General features: G+C 43.7%; 1 protein-coding gene across 1 annotated transcript in view; it reads right to left on the bottom strand.

The window, feature by feature from the left end:
- Positions 1-3,008: 3,008 nt before the first annotated feature.
- Positions 3,009-18,551, bottom strand: part of LOC126518629 (uncharacterized) — a 39,350-nt gene continuing 23,807 nt past the window's right edge. Inside the window, exons 15-18 of the mRNA XM_072287098.1 lie at positions 11,235-11,357; positions 9,774-9,871; positions 7,740-7,864; positions 3,009-3,490 (exon numbers count right to left, since the gene is read on the bottom strand). Of these exons, the coding sequence (XP_072143199.1) occupies positions 3,069-3,490; positions 7,740-7,864; positions 9,774-9,871; positions 11,235-11,357 (768 nt within the window). The 3' untranslated portion in view covers positions 3,009-3,068. The remainder of the gene's footprint in view (positions 3,491-7,739; positions 7,865-9,773; positions 9,872-11,234; positions 11,358-18,551) is intronic.

Raw genomic sequence — 18,551 nt, 5'->3', positions numbered from 1 at the left:
TTGTTCAGCCCTTCCAGGATCGCCTCATGCTTTACGTTGTCGAAAGCCTTCGCGAGGTCCAGCCCCAGAATTGCTTTTGCGTCTTTAGACCCCAAGTCTTATATCATGTTTGATTTGGAGCATGACGTCCTGCGCACACAAGTGAGGTCGGAACCCGACCATCTCATGTGGCCACAGATCGCCCTGGTCCGTGAAGTCCATCAGTCTGGTCTCAACAACGTGCTCCATCAATTACCCCACGCATGAAGTTAAGGAAATTGGCTGTAAGTTTGTCAAGTGCGGAGGCTTCCCGGGTTTCGGTATTAACATAATGCTTGCAGTCTTCCACTGTTGTGGGAGCTCGCCTTTATCCCAACATTCCTGCATGTACTCCGTTAGATACCTAATGGAATCATCATCTAAGTTCCTGAGCGTTTTCTTCGTTACCCCATCAGGGCCTGGAGCCGACTTCGTTCTAAGTCTTGCAATCTCTGCCCTCACTTCCGCTTCTGTGATGGGGGCGTCCAACACCTCTTTAGGCGCTCCACCATAGTTGGGAAGTGGAGTTCACCATCTTTCCCCCACGTACGCCTCAATTAATTTTTTTCATGAAATAATCATCGTTCCCTTAGAACACGTGCCTCACTTTTGCCAATCTTATACCGGAGTGAGTCTTCGAGCTTTCGGGGTCCAACAAGTGCCGGAGGATGTTCCATGTCTTGGAGAGGTTCATGTTCCCCTCCATTTCGTCACACTGTTGCCCCAATGTTGTACACATAATGTAAAAGTATAATCTTTGATTTCCTTACTATGCCTCGCAATCCTTCTTCTGAGGTTGTGGTTCCATTTATGTTATTTGAGACGACGCTCCATGCTTTGCTTAGCTTCCCACATATGCAGAAGACAGCTGCTCGCAATCTCCAGGGCATTATCCCCTTCAAGCATTTTTGTCGTGTCTCTAACGTCCGATTTGAGCGCCGTCACCCATTTCTCGATGTTTCTGATGGGCCCCAGTTCCTGTGCACTCCTATCTCTAAACTTATCCCACTCAATGACAGCCTGCGCACGAGCCCTGAGTGTTTTAAGGCCTTCTTTCGGTATGGAAAGAATTATGTAGTAGTCGCAGCCAAAATTTTGATTCGAATTATGCCATTCTAGACCTTTTACGTTTTTCGAGAATGTCAGATCTGGAGATGTATCCTTACTAACACTATTGCCCACCCTCGTTGTACTCTCAGGATCCCTGCGCAGAGTGAGCCCATGCGTATCTTCCCACAGCTGTCTGCCTTTCGGGCTTTGGTGCGGGTACCCCCATTCCTGGTGATGTGCATTAAAGTCCCCCGCTATCAACAGTGGCTGGTTGCTTGAAATTTTGAGGGCCTTGCGAAGCAGAGCCCTGAACCTCACCTTCCTTTGCCTGGGTGAGCTGCATAAATTTAGAAGGAACAGACTAGGGTCCTTCTGTTTTCTGGTTAGAATTTTGACAAACACGTTCTCAATCTCTCTCGACTCTAGATCGTGTTCAATGGCCACAATATTTCTTTTCACGAGCGTTGTGACCGAGGATTTCTCCCCCCTGCCACTATGAAATGCCTGATAGCCTGACAGTGTTGCGGGCCCCCAGTTTCCTGGAGGGCAATCGCCAGAGGAGCCTCATCTAATAGTGGAAGGTACTGTTGCAGAATCAGCCGCTTGCGCCGGAAGCCGCGACAGTTCCACTGCCAGATTTGATTTTCATTTGCGCGCCTGGCGAACTGTGCGTCACACTGAATTTATACTTGTTTAAAACAAGGGGCGTTTTAAGTGTAATCTGTGATGAATCTTATAACATTCCTAGCTTAATTATGAGCTCTGCAAATAGTTACTGAGTACTCGCTCTTACTATGAGGCACCCGTTATTTTCTTAAACGATTCACCTTGCTTATATTTCGTGGAAATAGTCATCAGGTTGTGGGCGACTTGTAGGCAAAGTTCAAAGTGTACGGGTTAATTACAGCCTTAGAAGTAAGCTATATATATGCAAGCTCCCCCGACGTTAAAAGTGCGTTTTAAGAACTGGCATAAAATTTAGCTAGGTGTAGTGGAAGAGCAAGAGCCACCGAGAACAAATTTTTTGAAAATGGATCAGTATTATATCTGTTGAGCATGCGAAGTTAAATGTGAGTTAGTGATATATATGGCCTTTGCTGAAAATTTCACAAATAAGCTCCGTTTTTTTTTTTCCTCTCTTCCGTTTTGTCTGCATCAAGAACTTTAAGCAACTTTTTATTCTTGCACTTTTGCGATGGCTATGCACCTAACATTATGCACCATGTTATACATTTGTTGAGTGCTTTTACTACACTACTTATTTGGCTCTTCATGATTTTGGGAAGTTACTGCAAGAAAACATGGGACTTGAAGAAAGGGACAACACGAAGACAACACGAATTTACCGCTTCATGTTGTCCCTTTCAAGTCCTGCGTTTTCTTGCAGTAACTTCCCAAAATTATTAATAACCAACTGGCCTACACCCGCACTGTTATTTGGCTCCCTCAAATATTTTAGTTATAAATTTATGGATCAAGGAAGTATTTGTAAAGTTTTATCGGTTGCGACACCTCACTTATACGAAATTACATTATATATTCTCTTAGAACCTGGCGCCTTCTTGACATTTTACTAAAATGAACACGTAACACATGGTATATTGATCTTTTGCAGGAAAACGCGGAGCGAGCGCAAGCAACTTGCTCCATCTAAATCAAGCATGCAACGAGCACCCCCCCTCTCCCCTTTTCTTTGTACACTTTGATACCCCTCTCCATATGGAGTTGACATTTCAATGAAACGACTTGTCTTCATCAGGGCCTGACAAAGACCAATCCCCTTGTCAAATGTTGGCTCCAGGCTAAAAGCTCCATGCTGAGGCATCCCTTGTTCATCCACTGCTGATCAAGCAGAGAATGTGGCACACTGTATATAACTTATAACACACTAGGCATGACAGGGATTAGAAAAAAAAAAAGACGAAACAATGCTACCAGTATCACGAGAGTTTAAAATTAGGCCACAGGCCCAATACACTTTATTACACTGCTCCTACCCTCTAGTCTGCAGAAGGAAACTTTTTTCTTTTTGGTTTCCGGATTGTCTTTCCTGAGCCGTCTTTCTTCTGGAAAGAGCTCTTCTTTGCCTGGGCCTTCTCAGGCAGTGTCTGGGTTTTTGTACTTGCTCCTGCCTCGTGCTTCTTGCTAACATGATCAGGGTTTTCAGATTTCTTCTGCATTTTCTCTCCACCAGCCTGTTGCCGCTGCAGCTTCTTTTTTTTCTTTCGTTTTAGATTCTTTTTCCTGTTTTTGCCCTTTTTGACCTGGACTGCTGATGAGGTGGAAGACGGCTTGGCAGGAGTTGGATTCAAGTCTTTCTCCAGCCGAGCTTTCTTTTTGGCTGGTTGCGAGTCCGGTGCATCACTTGCAGCAGCTTTTGCAGACTGCTTGTCTTTGTCATGTTCCTTCTCTTCTGTGATAGCTAAAAAGCAATAAAGAAAGGGTGTTCACAAACTCATGTAAGGTTGAAATCACAACATTAATAATAATTTTCATAGAAACACAACATATAATTCTGACAACATAACAATGTAATACCACCAATTTATAGTGAAAGGTTTTATGCCACCAAAAATGTCATTTCAACATTAGCTTAGTATCTTGGGTCATTTTCTTATTGGTTGCCAAGATTAATTGCATGCAACAGCAGTTTCATTCATGCAGGCTCTTCTGCGTAACTTATTTGTAACCACATGCAGAACTACTCTGACCACTTGATGTGCTACCTTTAATGGGACATAACAATTTGCACAGTGACTGAAGAAATAATTTTAAAAAGCATCTTCGATCACATCCTTTAGTGAACACAGTACATGTTCGCACAATTCAGATGACAATCAAAAGAGGAGGATGCCGGAACAAGCTAATGCAGCATCTTCAACCTCGTACCAAACATGAATTCGTAGCACAACAAATTCTGTATGTTTGCTCAGCTTTCCACAGCAGAGGTGTAAGGAGACAAGAATGGTTAAAAAAATTCAAGGGGTCACAAATACTGATATCTTTTAATCAAATCAAACTTACTGCATGATGTTAGTGAACTAAATGACCAAATATATTTGCTTTTAATAGTTGAAAACACACGTTACCAGAAGTAGGGTAAAAGAAGCATGTTACTGTGACAGCAGTTTTGAAGAGCTCAAAAATGTGTTTACTTTGTTCAGTTACACTGTGTCAATTGATGCAGTTGCACAGGGTAGCAGGAGTTGTACACAAATTTTGGGTTATTCTAGGGGAGGGAGAGTAATTGCTGTTGCAATAATATTAGTTAACTCTTTCCGTACCGCGCCCATTGGGAATCGTTAGCCCGCTAACGATGGTTTGAAACACTGGTTTTGAGAGTTTCCGCGCTGCTCACGGAGACACTGTGCTATCGGACATGAAAGAAGGGTACTATTCTTTTGTTTTCTAAGCAGTTCGCTTTCCCCCCCCCCCCCCAGGCGGCGATTTTTGAATGCACTCCGAAGCTTTTGCGATTGTCAAAGTAGAAGCCAAAAATTGCCACTCGCCTATCGATGGTTTAAAACGCCGCTTTCGAGACCTTCCGCATCATTCACGGACATACTGCGCCATAGGACGTGAAGGAGGACAACTATAATTTTTTTTGTTGGTATAAAATTGTTGTAGTGTAATACATTTTCAATGAAAATTTTTGATTTTTCTGCATATAGTGCCTATTAGATGGCAGTACATATTGTATATCTCATAGTTTCTGTTACATATTCTTTTCTTAGTAGATACAAGCACGTCTTTAGAATGTCTGTTCAATTTTATCCCACAATCTTGATTCTGGCAATTTATATCTTTTTTGTGACATATAGCTCACTAATAAAACTTTTATGCATGAAAAGTGCATTCGTTCTGCTTTTTGTTTATGTATTACGCAAAATACTGAGTGGAGTAGTTCCTTCAGAAAAAAGAAATCTGGCGTAACCTACAAAAAACACCTATTTTCCCCATGGTACGGAAAGAGTTTAAGAGCTGGAGGAATCACTAAATTCTGCAGATTGTTTATCCTTGAATAAAACCTAGATCTTAGAAATCTGTTCTACGGATATCTTGCAGATGAACAATAAGTGAAAAGACACCATAGGTTGCAAGTGGATCACAATCGAAGCAGTTCTTAGACTATGACCAATGACCAATATACGTATTGGTCGTTGTCTCTAGCAGGAAGGCTCCAATGTTTGTAATAACCACAATCGAATATTGAATAAAACTGAATATCAATTCTCTAATCAAATAAGTAGACCCTCGTTGATACGTTCCCGTTACATACGTTTTTCCTGGCGCCAACGTTCACAATCGAGAACACAAAAAAATTACCCAATATGGTGGCGCTCATTTTTTACTGGTTCATATGTTCCCGGAAAACACGGTTTTTCGGCACCAACATTCCATACGTCGCCAAGCTGTGATCGTATGATAAGTTTTCTGGTCGCTAGATCCCATGTAAACAAGAAAATGTGCGAGGCGCACGCGTTCGAGAACAGTATATAGCTGGGCGAGCTGGTGTAACATACTTGAAAAAAAAAAAAAAAAACAGCACTATATACAAAGACGCTGACTAAAAGAAGAACATGTACGACGGACAAGCACTAACTTCCAACTCAATTTTATTTGAAGAAGCAGGGTTTATATATATGGAAAGACGAATAGTACCACCACGACATCAAGTCCTCTCTATAACATCGGAAATGCAATCTCTTTTTCGGCAAGTGCCTCTGATGGGCAGCTAATGCACGTGCCCTCGGCCCTAGCAACGTAAAACGCTTCTAATATCTCCTTTTCCAGTCTATCTTCAAAATGTGCCAGAAACTTGGTGTCACGAAGATACGAACGGCATTTGTGACGTTTACAGTGTTACGCCAGATGACCCCCCGCATGTTTGTTTACGGCCCAATTGTGCTCTCGTGCCCTTTCATTGTAACACTGCCCTGTTTGCCCAATATAAACCTGGTTGCAACTTCGGGGTATCTCATATATGATATTTATATTGCATCCTGTGTACTGCGCTGGATTTTTCTTAGAACATGGTTCTGGTTTTGCTTTTGTCAGCATAGGGCATATCTTGGTCAATTTACAAGGTGCGCTAAAAACAAGATTAACATTGTGCGTTTGTGCAACCTTCTTGAGGTTGTGGGACACCCTGTGCGAATATGTTGGACTTTTACTTTCAATTGACTTGTACTCTCTTCCTATCACCTGGCTTTTCTTTGTTAATTCCCTCCCTTACCTGTTTGGTCTTTTGAAGAAGCTTATCACAGACGTTAGAAACTAAATTAACAAGGGAAACCGGCTAGGTGCAGCTTTGTAACCTGGTTGTTAAAGCTGCTTTCTACTTTGTGGATGCAAGATTTATTTAGAGCTTCCTTTAGACAAGTCATTGCAACTCCTCTTTTTGCAAGCTAGGAGTGGGCACTGTGATATAATGTCAGCTGCTTGACAAAAGTAGTTCACTGTAACTGATGGTAACAAAAAAGTTAGCGAAAATGCAGTGACACAATTCTTTACGTGCAAGTGCAAGAGAAAGTATGTTAAAACTGGATTTCATTGCAGTTTGTTACATCTCAACCCAGCCAAGGGCATTAATTAGACCTTTACTACAACGCAACCCCCCCATTCATCGGCGCCTATACAGAAGTCGATGCAGCGTTGATCCTGCATCAACGCCCAATGCTCTAAAGCCCAATGCTCTATTGTATACAATATATAGGAATGGTCATAAAAACTGGTGCCAGTGAATCTTGGTGGGGAGCAAACTGTTAACAAAAATGCTGGCCTATGATGCAAACATTCTTGCTAAATAATGTGATTATGGATATTACTTCGAAACTGCATACATGCTGTACACATTGTGCACCAGTTCACTGCCACTACTTTCCCCTCTCCTGTTCTTTCTGTGCCATACCTTTTCACACTGCTTCTCAGTCATACAAAGAGCTACGTCCGCACTTTACATGAGGACTTGGCCACAAATTTTCGAAGAGCAAAGTATTGAAGCTGCTGCTTCTACAACTTAAATAGGCACTAAAGAGAAACAGTAAATCAGTTTAGACGAACAAACTATTTTTTCCAAAAATCTATTACTGCTAATTTTGCAACAGAAGGTTGATTATATGAAGAGAAAATGAAAGTGATAGTTCCATCTTATTTAATTTCGTGCCTAAACCACGGCGCTGGTACATCAGTGTTACGTTACGGATTTCGAAGTATTTTTTCGTATTTGGGCCGAGCTGGCTCAATAAAAGTTCTTAAAAACTGCCTTATTTAATCTTTAGCCCCTTTGGAACACATTGCAGTAGTACATGTTTACTGATAACCAGTAAGCTAGGCCTTAGCAGACGCTGTCAAAACCCATGACGTCATGGCGAGCTGTTGTGGGAACTTCAATCTGGCATCGCCACCTATCTTTCCTTTTCGCACATTTTCTGCCTTACTAAGCCCCTTCCTGCAGTAAGAGTGATATTTTTGGTATTGCATAAGATAATTTACTAATACAGGTGAAATCATTTTTCTTTTTAATAAGCCTTCGAATTGTGCTCGGCTGAGCTAGTAACTCTGCGCAGGAAAGCATGCTCAAAACGGAGCCCTTTTAATTAAGCTCATGCTGTGGTAGTGATATGTCGCACTGCAAGGTTGCTAAGGCTCAGGGTCAGAGTGCAACATACGAGTCAGTGGTATGGTGTTGGAGAACTTCTTCAGCTTGGCCACAAAGAAGCCCTCCATGTTGTGCGAATGAGGGTAGAAACGACGGGTCTTGTTCAATGTTGGGTGAAACCTGTGCTCACGATACCTGCGGGGTAAGAATGAAACACACTGTGACATGGACTGCTGCTGCTAGGACACAAATGCATGAAACAACAGACTGTACACTTTCAGAAGAGCGAAACTGTGGGTAGCTCATGTACAGCTGTGAGCAAAATTATATGGACCACTGGCTTGCTGAAAGAAACTGAATTTATTCCTAGTTCAGATGCACACAAACTGAAATTGATGACTGCACTAGTAAGTTAGCCGTTCCAAGTTACGTCTGCAGTCCTCACTTTCAAGTTAGTATGTTCATAGGCGGAGAGAAAAAAAAAATGACTTTGTCATGGAATGTTTACTTTTTTTATCATCTGTGTACTTTTGCTCAAAGAGGGTACATGAGGAAGAAAAAAATAGTCAAGACAGAGTGCACAGAGCATTAATAGGCACTTGTGCTCATAACTATTTCAACGCATGCTTTGTCTCCTCTTTATCTTTGCAATTTGACAGGGAAAATTTTTTTTCTTTAAGGTTTGAAATGTGACAAGATTTAGTAGATCATGAAGCAGCAGAAATGCACCATACTGAAGAAAAATGGTAGTTACAGTCACTTAAGCATGAACTGCATATTGGGAATGCTTTGCCTATAAGAACAGCTTTCACCGCTTTGCTTGTTCCATTATTGCTGTGTCTGTTCCCTCTCAGAATAATCTATAACTCATCATCATTGGAAATGCAACAGCATATATGTAGTTAACAGGTTTTCTTTTATGGACTCTGGAGTGGGTATACGTGTCACATACATCTGCAACATCACACTGGCAAGCTACACCATAAAGCAACTGCAGCCGACTGAAATACTGAAGTACAGTCAAACCTCGCAAATAACAAAATCATTGAGGAACACGAAAAAATTTGCTTTCGCGAGAATTTCATTGTTGCGAAATGAGACAGCACAGACAGGTAATGCGTCGCAGAACAAAACCTTACTGTCAAAATTCCGTTAACCTACGCTGGCAAACCTTGCTCGAGGATATGGAATTGCATTGCTGATAGTAGTACAAAGTGCGCCGCATGCATCAATCAGCAGTGGCAGCACTGCTGTGGAGCAGTATGCTCGGTCAATGGCTTTCAGAGATTTGATCATTTTTGCGAGCTTTTGCATAACTCGGCACCAGACGCAGATCAACAGCACGCCACGCATGCAGCAGCATTTCTCCAGCGCACACTGTTGCCCATATGCAGCAATGCATCCGGTGCCGAGCACGAAAGTAATTGTATCTTGTATACCTGATGGCAATTGATCAAGATTACGGCCCTTTGCACAAATACGCATCCTTTGCTTTCGTAGCATGTCGGTAGCAACATGCGCACTGCTTCGAACGGACACTCAACAAACAATAGGGCGGCCATGACGTATTTCAGTGCACACGATCACTTCCGGCGCTTGATTGTTTTTGTAAACAAAAATGGCAGCGCCCACACAAGTGTAATGTTGTGGTATTTTACGCAATTTTAGTTCAAAGCAATTGCATTTGAGTACATTTTGGAGCCTGCTAGCCTTTTGCGAGTAGATAATATGCAGGGTTAATTTCTGGCAAATTTCATTGATGTGGGATTGTAGTACAGCGACATTTATTTGTCTAAGAGGTACAAAATGCATTGAATCCTATAGGCGTTCAGCGGGCATAATATTTCATTGTCGCATTTTTTATTGTTGCAGGATTTCGTTATCGCAGGTTTCAACTACTCTACTGATCTACCGTGGTGCTGCCATCTATGAACATGCTACACTCATAGGAAATGCCTTCAGCGTCTAGACTCTAAGAAGCTATCTGTAATAACTCTAACTCTAACAGTTATCTGTAATATTGTTCAGACTAGCTGAGCTCATTCGAAATGCAATTCAGAAAAGAAAGCATGTGTCTAATAACTTTTATTAGCACCATGCTTACCTGGTGAGGCCTTCCCGACCGAAATCAAGCCCAGTTGGGACCAACTTGACATTTCTCTTCTTCAGGGCATAGTCAATAACCCATTCGTTCTCCTCAGGCTATGTAATAGGAACAAAACAAAAAAAGAAAAGAAAATCTACATCGTTAAATCACAAACTGCTCATTGTTCAATGGAAGACTTTAGAAAAGTCAGCACCACCTTTGGCACCAAGGGCATTATGGGAACTTTGAAGGTCAGTTTCGGTTTTGCAGGCCATATAGCCATGCGCTTCGCAGCTAGATACCGCCGCCGTCGCGGGGTGCTGCGATGAGCCCGATCGCCAGCTTGCCAATGAAGTGCTGAAAAAACAGCTTGCTCCGATTGCTCTCTGTGGGTGCATGTGGCAACACAAGCCAGTCCGAGCTCACACCGCTCACACTTTGACGAGCACTAAATGTCTCGCGCTGTCTGCTTATGCCAGCCCTATGCACGAAAATGCGTGGTATCAGCAGATGATGCATTTGTTTGCAGGCTCTTCGGCTACACTTGCCAACGTAACCTCCGTTCTGTGAGAAATGTCTGAGGAGTTATCTGCGAGCTAAATGTGCGAATGGCCTGTAAACATGGTTATACGGCTGCTGCAATCAGTAGGGGTTGCACAGCGTTTTAGTGTAACAGTGTGCTCTTGCATGCATTAAAGATGAAAAACACACTCGCAGGAACCTTGTAACTGTTGCCACTATACACCAAGGTGTATTTTTCAGCACAAGCTTGGAAATAAGCGCCAGCGACGTGCAATGTTTACGTGCAGTACGTCGGAGGTCCCCAGCAACTTGTCAAAACGCTTTGAAAGAGACATTCACAAATATTCATTAAAAATAACATTTTCGGTATTCTAACCGGCACGAGGCATATTCTAGTACATAACATACACGGTGAAGAGCCCCAAGAGAAATTGTTTATGCACCGAATCGCTTTAAGCCTGGTTCCGGCAGGAATGTCTCCGTGCGTACAGACAATCAAAATGCAACATCATAGTAGTGTACATAAAGTTTCATGTTCTGATGGGGTGCCACTGTCTTCTCAGCAGTGTGTCATGGCTGTGCATTTAGCAAAAGCAGGTCACGACTCAAGAACTTTGAGCATACACCCAGCAGGCAAAAAGTGGGTGCTGGACCACAAGTGCACTTGGCACACTGACTGCACGGAGACAGCTGCAGTTCCAGCGCGGCACTTTGTGGCCACTTGGCCCGCACTCATCTTTGTTGTGCTATGTAACCTGTTGTGCTAAGGCGAGTGAAGAGCGAAGCAAATGATACAGCACCTTCCCTCAAGATTCCCACAATACCTTACCAGCGGCTGTTCGAGGGTGTGTGCCACTCTATAAAGTTATCCATTACACAACTCATTCACAGTACAAACAGCACCAAATGAGGTCACTATGCACCAGAGCAATACAAAAGCATATTGAGACCACTGACCATGACTGAGCACGTGCTGTACACAATGTATCCTGGCTTGTTGTCGCTGCAGTCAGCACAGTCGATAGCAGCAAGAATGAGCTGCTTCTGAAGTTGGGAGCAGCGGAGGATGTCTTTCTCTTCCTGGAACCAGCAAGAAGTAGAAAGGTAAGCTTTAAACGTGCAACACTTGTTTTCAGATGAACTTTTGCAGTGTTTTCATTCTTTTTCTTCATTTGATTTCTTTTTTTTAATTATTATTTGATTTCTTTATTCAAAGTCAATATAGTATGTGAGGGTACAGGCCGGCGCCAGGTGACGTAGGGAACGCAGACTGCGAGTGTGTGCGTGTGCCGAGGATTTCCCGAAATAAAGAACGTACATGACAAGTATTTTATTTACACCTCATGCAAAAATCATCGCAGTCCTACCTAGACTGTTTGCACTGTATGTTTCACACTGGATGATGTGAAGTGCAGTGGTGGCAGCTTCTGCTAAATGCTATAGTAAATTAAACTAAAAGGCAAAGAGTTTCTTCAACTTGCTGCACGAGACAAAATCAAACACTACATGGTGATATGTGTGAAGTTCCACCATTTCAGAACATACCATGGTCCTAATTTTGAATACAACAGACTATGGGATATAGCAGAGCTTTCTCACTGTATTATTATGGCCCATCGTAATGGGCATCGACTGCAGTATGTAACCATAAATAAACTATCAAAAACATATTTGCAGTTCCATTAAAATCATAGGAAGGTTACAAGTAGGGTAGAAATGTAATGCAGAATCGAGGGGTTCTGCAGCTGGTGACAGTTCTTCAATAACTATCTGAAACTTTTTTTAGTATTGCAGAATGTACATTGCAATAAATTTGCAGGTACATGTATATTCAATTAGCTGTACAAGTGGTAGATGAGTTTTTCTCTAGTGGTGGAACTACTTCACCTGCACCATGTACAGAAAGATTAACCTGCATTATAAACAAACAAGCAGGAGATGCAGATGTCATAGCGCACAATGCAGAAAATACTGTGGGTACCACAGAAGGGAGTGACTATCACTTAAACATTTAAAAAGCTAAAAATGGATCACTGCATTTCTTTAACCCTTTGTTGCATGCTGTCCACTACAGTGGACAAATTTCAGCATTTTTGCAGCAAGTTTAGTGCTTCAGAGAAGCTCTTGTGCATAGTGTCAACTTTAGTGTACAACAGAAGTTTTCTATAGCTGCCCTTGAATGGTGCCACCGACCACCATTTCTTAACAACTCGCCTTCAAAAATAGTGTCCTATTGTTACGGTGGGTAAGTCACGTGCGTCCTCCTACTTTTACTTACAAATCTTGAGACATTGCGGTTTGGTTCACATACCGTATTTACTCGCATAATGATCACGCTCGCGTAATGATCGCACCCCTGAATTTCGTCGTCAAAATTCTTTTTTTTTTTTTAATTTCACGTGGTAATGATCGCACCCTGAACTTGCCGCAGCAATATGTTGTGTGCCAAGTCTAGCTAATAAGGATCACGCTTATCATCTGTCGAATGCTACGCGAACGACTCTTGAAGACAAACCAGGTGGTCTGCACACACCAAACATTCCTAAGCAGATGCCCCATTTCATTCCTTTCATCACTTTCCGCACTTCCGTGACAAAAAAGCTACAACTAAACTTGCCTTTATTATGTGTAGGCTTTATAATGGTTGTGGTCAACAACAAAAAAGGCACCTTTCGATTCTTCTTATCTGCACTTGTGGGCATGCAACAAATCGTGAGCGGCAACGATAGTAGCCATGTTTACACTGATACGTAAGAAGTGTACCCTATTCATACACCGACGCTTGTAACACAGCTAAGATATTTGCCCACCCTTAGCGGAAACGTGCTGTATTAGGATAGTAGTGAAGACAAATGCCGCAGTTTCCGCAGCATGCCCGCCATGTGTTTCTATGTCACTGGCAGCTAAGCACGCCCATCTGTTTCTGTCCCCTCAAAGTGGACATGGCTACGTTATTGCCGCAAACTTGCCGATATTAACGTTACTATTCATTACTGATATGGAAGAAACTGTTTCAATGCACGTAATGTACTCGCGAGAAGAAAAAAAATCACGTTCGGCGCATTTGGCTTGCTCCGCCGGCCGCCATCTTTGTTTTGGTATCCCACACTACATACAACGGCAGCCGCCTATTTGTTGACCTGTTGTCATCCCGCAGCAAACGCAGAATGACAAAAAAAACTTTTTTTTCTGAATTTGCGTAAATTTTTTTGTCACAAAAGTGCGATCATTATGCGAGTAAATACGGTAACTGCCTTCATGGGATAGAAGCCTTCGGAGGCAACAGCTGAAATATGGTGGCTGAGCCAAGTCAAGTTGTTTCTTCGAAACACATATTCTAATATGTCCACTGTAGTGGACAACATGCATGACAGGAACAACAGCATGTGTGTGGGAGCATTTCTGCAAATTGTAGTCCATGACCCTTTCACTTCCAATTGGACTGTTTTCGACACTTGCCTAATATTTTCATGTAATAACACTTTAATGCTATATTATGCCACACGCTAATAAGAAAAAACAACTGAATGATTTACCAGCAGCTCGTGCCACAGCAAAAACGAATGCCACCTGTCAAAGCAAGTTTAGTTGCCGTGGTGTGCGTTATGGCAGTGTCAATCATCTTTCCCGTCAGAAATAATCTACAGCACAAATATGTAAAACCACGGTTGGCAAGTGCAAAGCAACATATACTTGCGTAAAATGCAACGTATCAGAGGCATAGCCAGGGGGGGAATCCTCTCCCCAGTCAAGTGCGTGCCCCCCTTCCCAAGAAATAGTTTCCTGGCCACGCCACTGGAAGGTATGCTTGTGCATTAACCCTTTAAGGGTCAATATTTTTCGCCACGTGCAACCGCCCCCCATGGTCGAATTTCGTGTTGCAGATTTTAAAGCTTGAGATTGACTTATATCAAAAAACGGTTTACCACAATTTTTTCTTAGTGACCATAAAGTGACAAAAAATCTTTTCTGTAGGAAAACACGCACTGTTTATTCATGAATACATATGGGCTTCGATAAATACTTAATAAGAAGAATAAAAAGTTGATACACTGAAATATATAGATTCTTATTTGGCACTTGGGAAGTAGTCTGCATTGGAGGAAGTGCCGCTTGACTCGCAGCACAGCAGCCAGTGCGCACGGCCTTAGCATAATCAAACCGTGTATCTGAGCCCACACAATAAAACACGATGGTTTTGCGCCCATCAGAAAAACCAAACAAGCCAGAAACTTGCAGTAATCCTTCATTCCATCGCCACCAAGGGGCAATCGATTTTCGCGAGCTGATTCTTGAGAAATGAAATGCCGGCATGGCAGCATCGTTTGTACATAGTGTAAGGTCTCAATGTGGTGGTGAGCCTTCCTTAGAGGTTTACCAAGAGGCAACCCCCCCCTCCCCCCCAATTCATCAGCGCCTATCCATAAGTCGACGCAGCACTGACACCAACTGTTGATGGATCAACAAAAGACCCCTCTACCTGAACATGACAATGTGAACTAATTGATGAAAAGAGGCCAACGTCGTATGCCACAGCGGGAACAGCTTCAGCCCCGTATTCCCAGAATGCTACGCGCTTGCGCCATATGTGGGGGTGAAGGTGTAACATCGGAGGCGGAGTTCGGTGGAATGGTGCAATATCATGGGCGGAATTTTGCGACTGATTCGACAATTTTGATGGGCCACGATACAATCGGATTCTTTAGTCTAGTCTCCTAGGTAAGACGACGGTATTAAAAGCAGAGACCTTTTGTACAATGAAGGTGGTGCTGACGTGTCCTGATGTGAACTCACGATGTTCAATATGCTCCTACATAGAGTGGGCTTCCATATCTGGAGCCAGTGAAAATAATGTAAAATGTAAATGTAATAATGTAAACAGCAGCAACGGCTACTGTATATGTACAGTGCGGTCGACTTATCACGATATCAAGAAGAACGAAAAACCAGATCATTACTGAAAAACCCGCGTATAATACAAGGTGTTTTCCCTATTATTAGCGTTTCATATTTTCGCCTCGTACTATATGCGGAACCGAACGAAAATTTCAGTCAGAAATTAGGGCTAGAAGTTTTGGTTTCATTATTTCTGCGTGGCTATGGCTTGACTTCGTTATTGCTGCGTGGCTACGGCTTGGCTTCCTTATTGCTGCATGGCTATGGCTTGGTTTCGTTATTGCTGCGTGACTACAGCATTGTTTATTTATTGCTGAGTGCACACCTTGGCAGCACACGTGCAAACCACGCTTCGTGAAGTGCATCTTTTTTATTCCACACTGAAGGAGCAAGATGTCCAGACCACGAAAACAGTACTCGGCTGCTTTCAATAGAAAGGTTATTTTAGCCGCACAGGACATCGGCAACAGTGCAGCCAGGAGGCAGTTTGGTGTCAACGAGGGAAGCATTCGCGGATGGTGTCGACAGAAGGAAGCCCTTTTCGCGTGCAGTGGAACATGAAGAAGCTTTTCCGGCCCGAAGAGCGGGACATTCCCTGAAATCGAACTCGCCCTGACGGAGTTCATACACCAACAGCGAGCCGCGCATTTAGCTGTGAGTGTGGAGCTTATGCAGGCAAGAGCTAAGGAGCTTGCAAGAGAAAAAGGACTACCGAGATCCGCCTTCAAAGCGAGCAAGCACTGGATTTATCGCTACATGTGCCACGCTGGTTTTTCCTTACGCCGCCGAACTTCGATTTCGCAAAAGCTGCCCGAATCGTTCGGAAGAGCTGCTTGTGGCTTTCCTGCGCCACATTATTTCGCTGCGCAAGTCCAAGAACTTCCAGCTAGGGCAAATCGGCAATGCTGACCAAACAGCGGTTTATCTGGACATGCCATCGCCCCTCACCATGCACGAAAAGGGCTCTAAACAAGTTTATTTCCGGTCCACTGGCAACAAGAAAACGAGAGTTACCGTCATGTCGTGCACAGCTTCCGCCCTATGTCGTCTTCAAGCGCAAGACAGTGCCTAAAGGTGAAGAGCTCCCAAAAAATTTGGTAAGATGCCATGAAAAAGGCTGGATGAACAAGTATCTTGTGCTCGACTGGATAAAGTCTGTCTGGTGTAGCCGACCCGGCACACTGTTGTCATTTCCAACCATCCTCGTGCTGGACATATTTCGTTGCCATTTGGCCGACTCAGTGAAGAGGCTGTTGCGTGAATCCGGCACTGAACTCGTCATTATCCCGGGTGGGATGATGTCTCAGCTGCAGCCTTTAGACGTTTGTGTGAACAAGCCATTCAAGGACGCGGTCAAGTGGTGCTACGCAGATTGGATGCGCTCAGGTGAACCTGCAGTGACGCCGACCGGGCGGCTGACGCGGGCTTCGCTAGCCGCGCTATGCAAGTGGATTGTGGACGCATGGGCCAGCATAGCAGAGGACCTTTTGCATCGCGCATTCAAGAAGTGCAGCATCTCAAACGCGCTTGATGGCACAGAGGATGAGTACCTCTAGAAAGATATGTCTGAGGAAGAACTATCCGAAGAGAGTGCAGCTGAGGAAGACAGTGATTGAAGTGCGGGGTGCAATTTAAAGAAATGTTTTCCTGGCATGATTCTAACTCGTATTATACGCGGATAAAACTTTTTTTTCCATTCTGCGTCCCAAAAATTTAACTTCTTAAGGGGAAGCTGAAGAGTCTGTCGAATTCAATAAGACGCTCATATACGGATGCGGGAACCTTATAAACCATGTAGGTAAAATTTGGGTTTTTTTTTTTTTTCAATTAGGAGCGACGTAATCGTCGGTTGAAATTGCGCTGTAGCTCCGCCCCCCCCTCGAATGCCGCGCGCTGCTGCTGACGCTGACGATGCGAGCGGAGACCGGAAACCGCCGTGTTGTGACGTCAACTCTAGTATTTCGTTCCTTCGCAGCGTCCGCGACCGTGCCTGACCGCACTTGTTTCTGCGTACGTGCCATCGTAATCTGCTTTGATCGATCCTGCATTCCTTTGTTGGTGCGTCTGCGTGTATGTAGAGTGGTAGTCAACGTGCGTGGTAGTCAACGTGCGTGGTAGTCAACGTGAGTGGTAATCAACGTGAGTGGTAATCAACGTAAGTGGTAATCAACGTGAGTGGTAGTCAACGTGGTAGTCAACAGATGAAGGTCACTACACGTACTGTATGAACCGGGAAGCTTTTCACGCGTTTAAACCGTCTTTGTAGATTGCCGACAGCTTTGGACAGCGCACAAATGCCGACGATCGCATCCCCGCTTACGTTCCACGAGGAGGCATGCAGGAACACAACACTACAGTTGCTTGACCGAAAACGAGCTCACTAGATCGGCGAAAGATCGGCGAGATCACTAGATCGCTTTGCAAAAAACATACTCACCAAAGAGCATTTCCAACACGAGGAGATCCCAAGACTTTGCTTTCATTCGCGTAGAAAGCACTGCTCGCACCAGCATCGTTTGCTTCTTCGAGAGGCTGGCTCTTCGCAATCGGCTCGTACATGTAGGGAGTAACGCCGAACTCCTCAGAAAAACGCAGTCTCTCTAAATTTTCCATTACTGTCTCAGAAAAACAGCACCAAACTACCTGGCATCGTGCTTCATGTGTAGCGGCAGCGGTTGGTTACTAGTGTTGACGTCACGAGACGCCCGACCAATCACAGGCGGAAACGAGACGCGCGAGCTGGGCGTGTCCGCTGCTGCACTTTTAGTCGAAATAAAATATATTTGCGCTTTCTTTCGCTCAATTTCGATACGATATTCGAATTCGGAGGGTTGAAAACCATTATGTACAGATGTTCACTCATTTTTTCTGAAAACCTTTCAGCTTCCCTTTAATGTATGCAAGTTCGTATTATACGCAGTTTCTTACGGTATAACCGATCATCGCTATATCTGGTCTGCCATAAAAAAAGAAAAAAAAGTTGCCGAACGCACCTTTGTAACCCCGAAACCAAATTTGCCACTTACAATGAAAAAGTGACGCAGAAAGTAGGCTGTGGAAAAATGAAACATTTATTCATACCTTTAAACAGTGTGCCAAGCATTGCGCACTGAAACAGTCACAAATCTACACGTGCTTTCGTGGAAGTTTCAGGTCCACAAACGCGGTGTGCATCGCATCCAGTAGCTGCACGAACACTGGCGGCTATAATTTAGCATGCATGAAATCCATGAGAGATTCTATTGATGGCAGTGCACTTTGAGTGAATATTGGGATTCGTGTCAAAGACGGGCCCCTATCAATCTCGTCGTCACTGCCGCTGGTGTCATCGCCTCCGTCGCACAATGTCGCAGTCTCTCGCGACAACAATCGCTCCGT

This window comes from Dermacentor andersoni, chromosome 3 (genome assembly GCF_023375885.2).
Source record: "Dermacentor andersoni chromosome 3, qqDerAnde1_hic_scaffold, whole genome shotgun sequence".
In the NCBI taxonomy this organism is placed as follows: domain Eukaryota; kingdom Metazoa; phylum Arthropoda; class Arachnida; order Ixodida; family Ixodidae; genus Dermacentor; species Dermacentor andersoni.
Note: the sequence above shows the minus strand (reverse complement) of the source record. Positions and strands in the feature narration are given on the sequence as shown.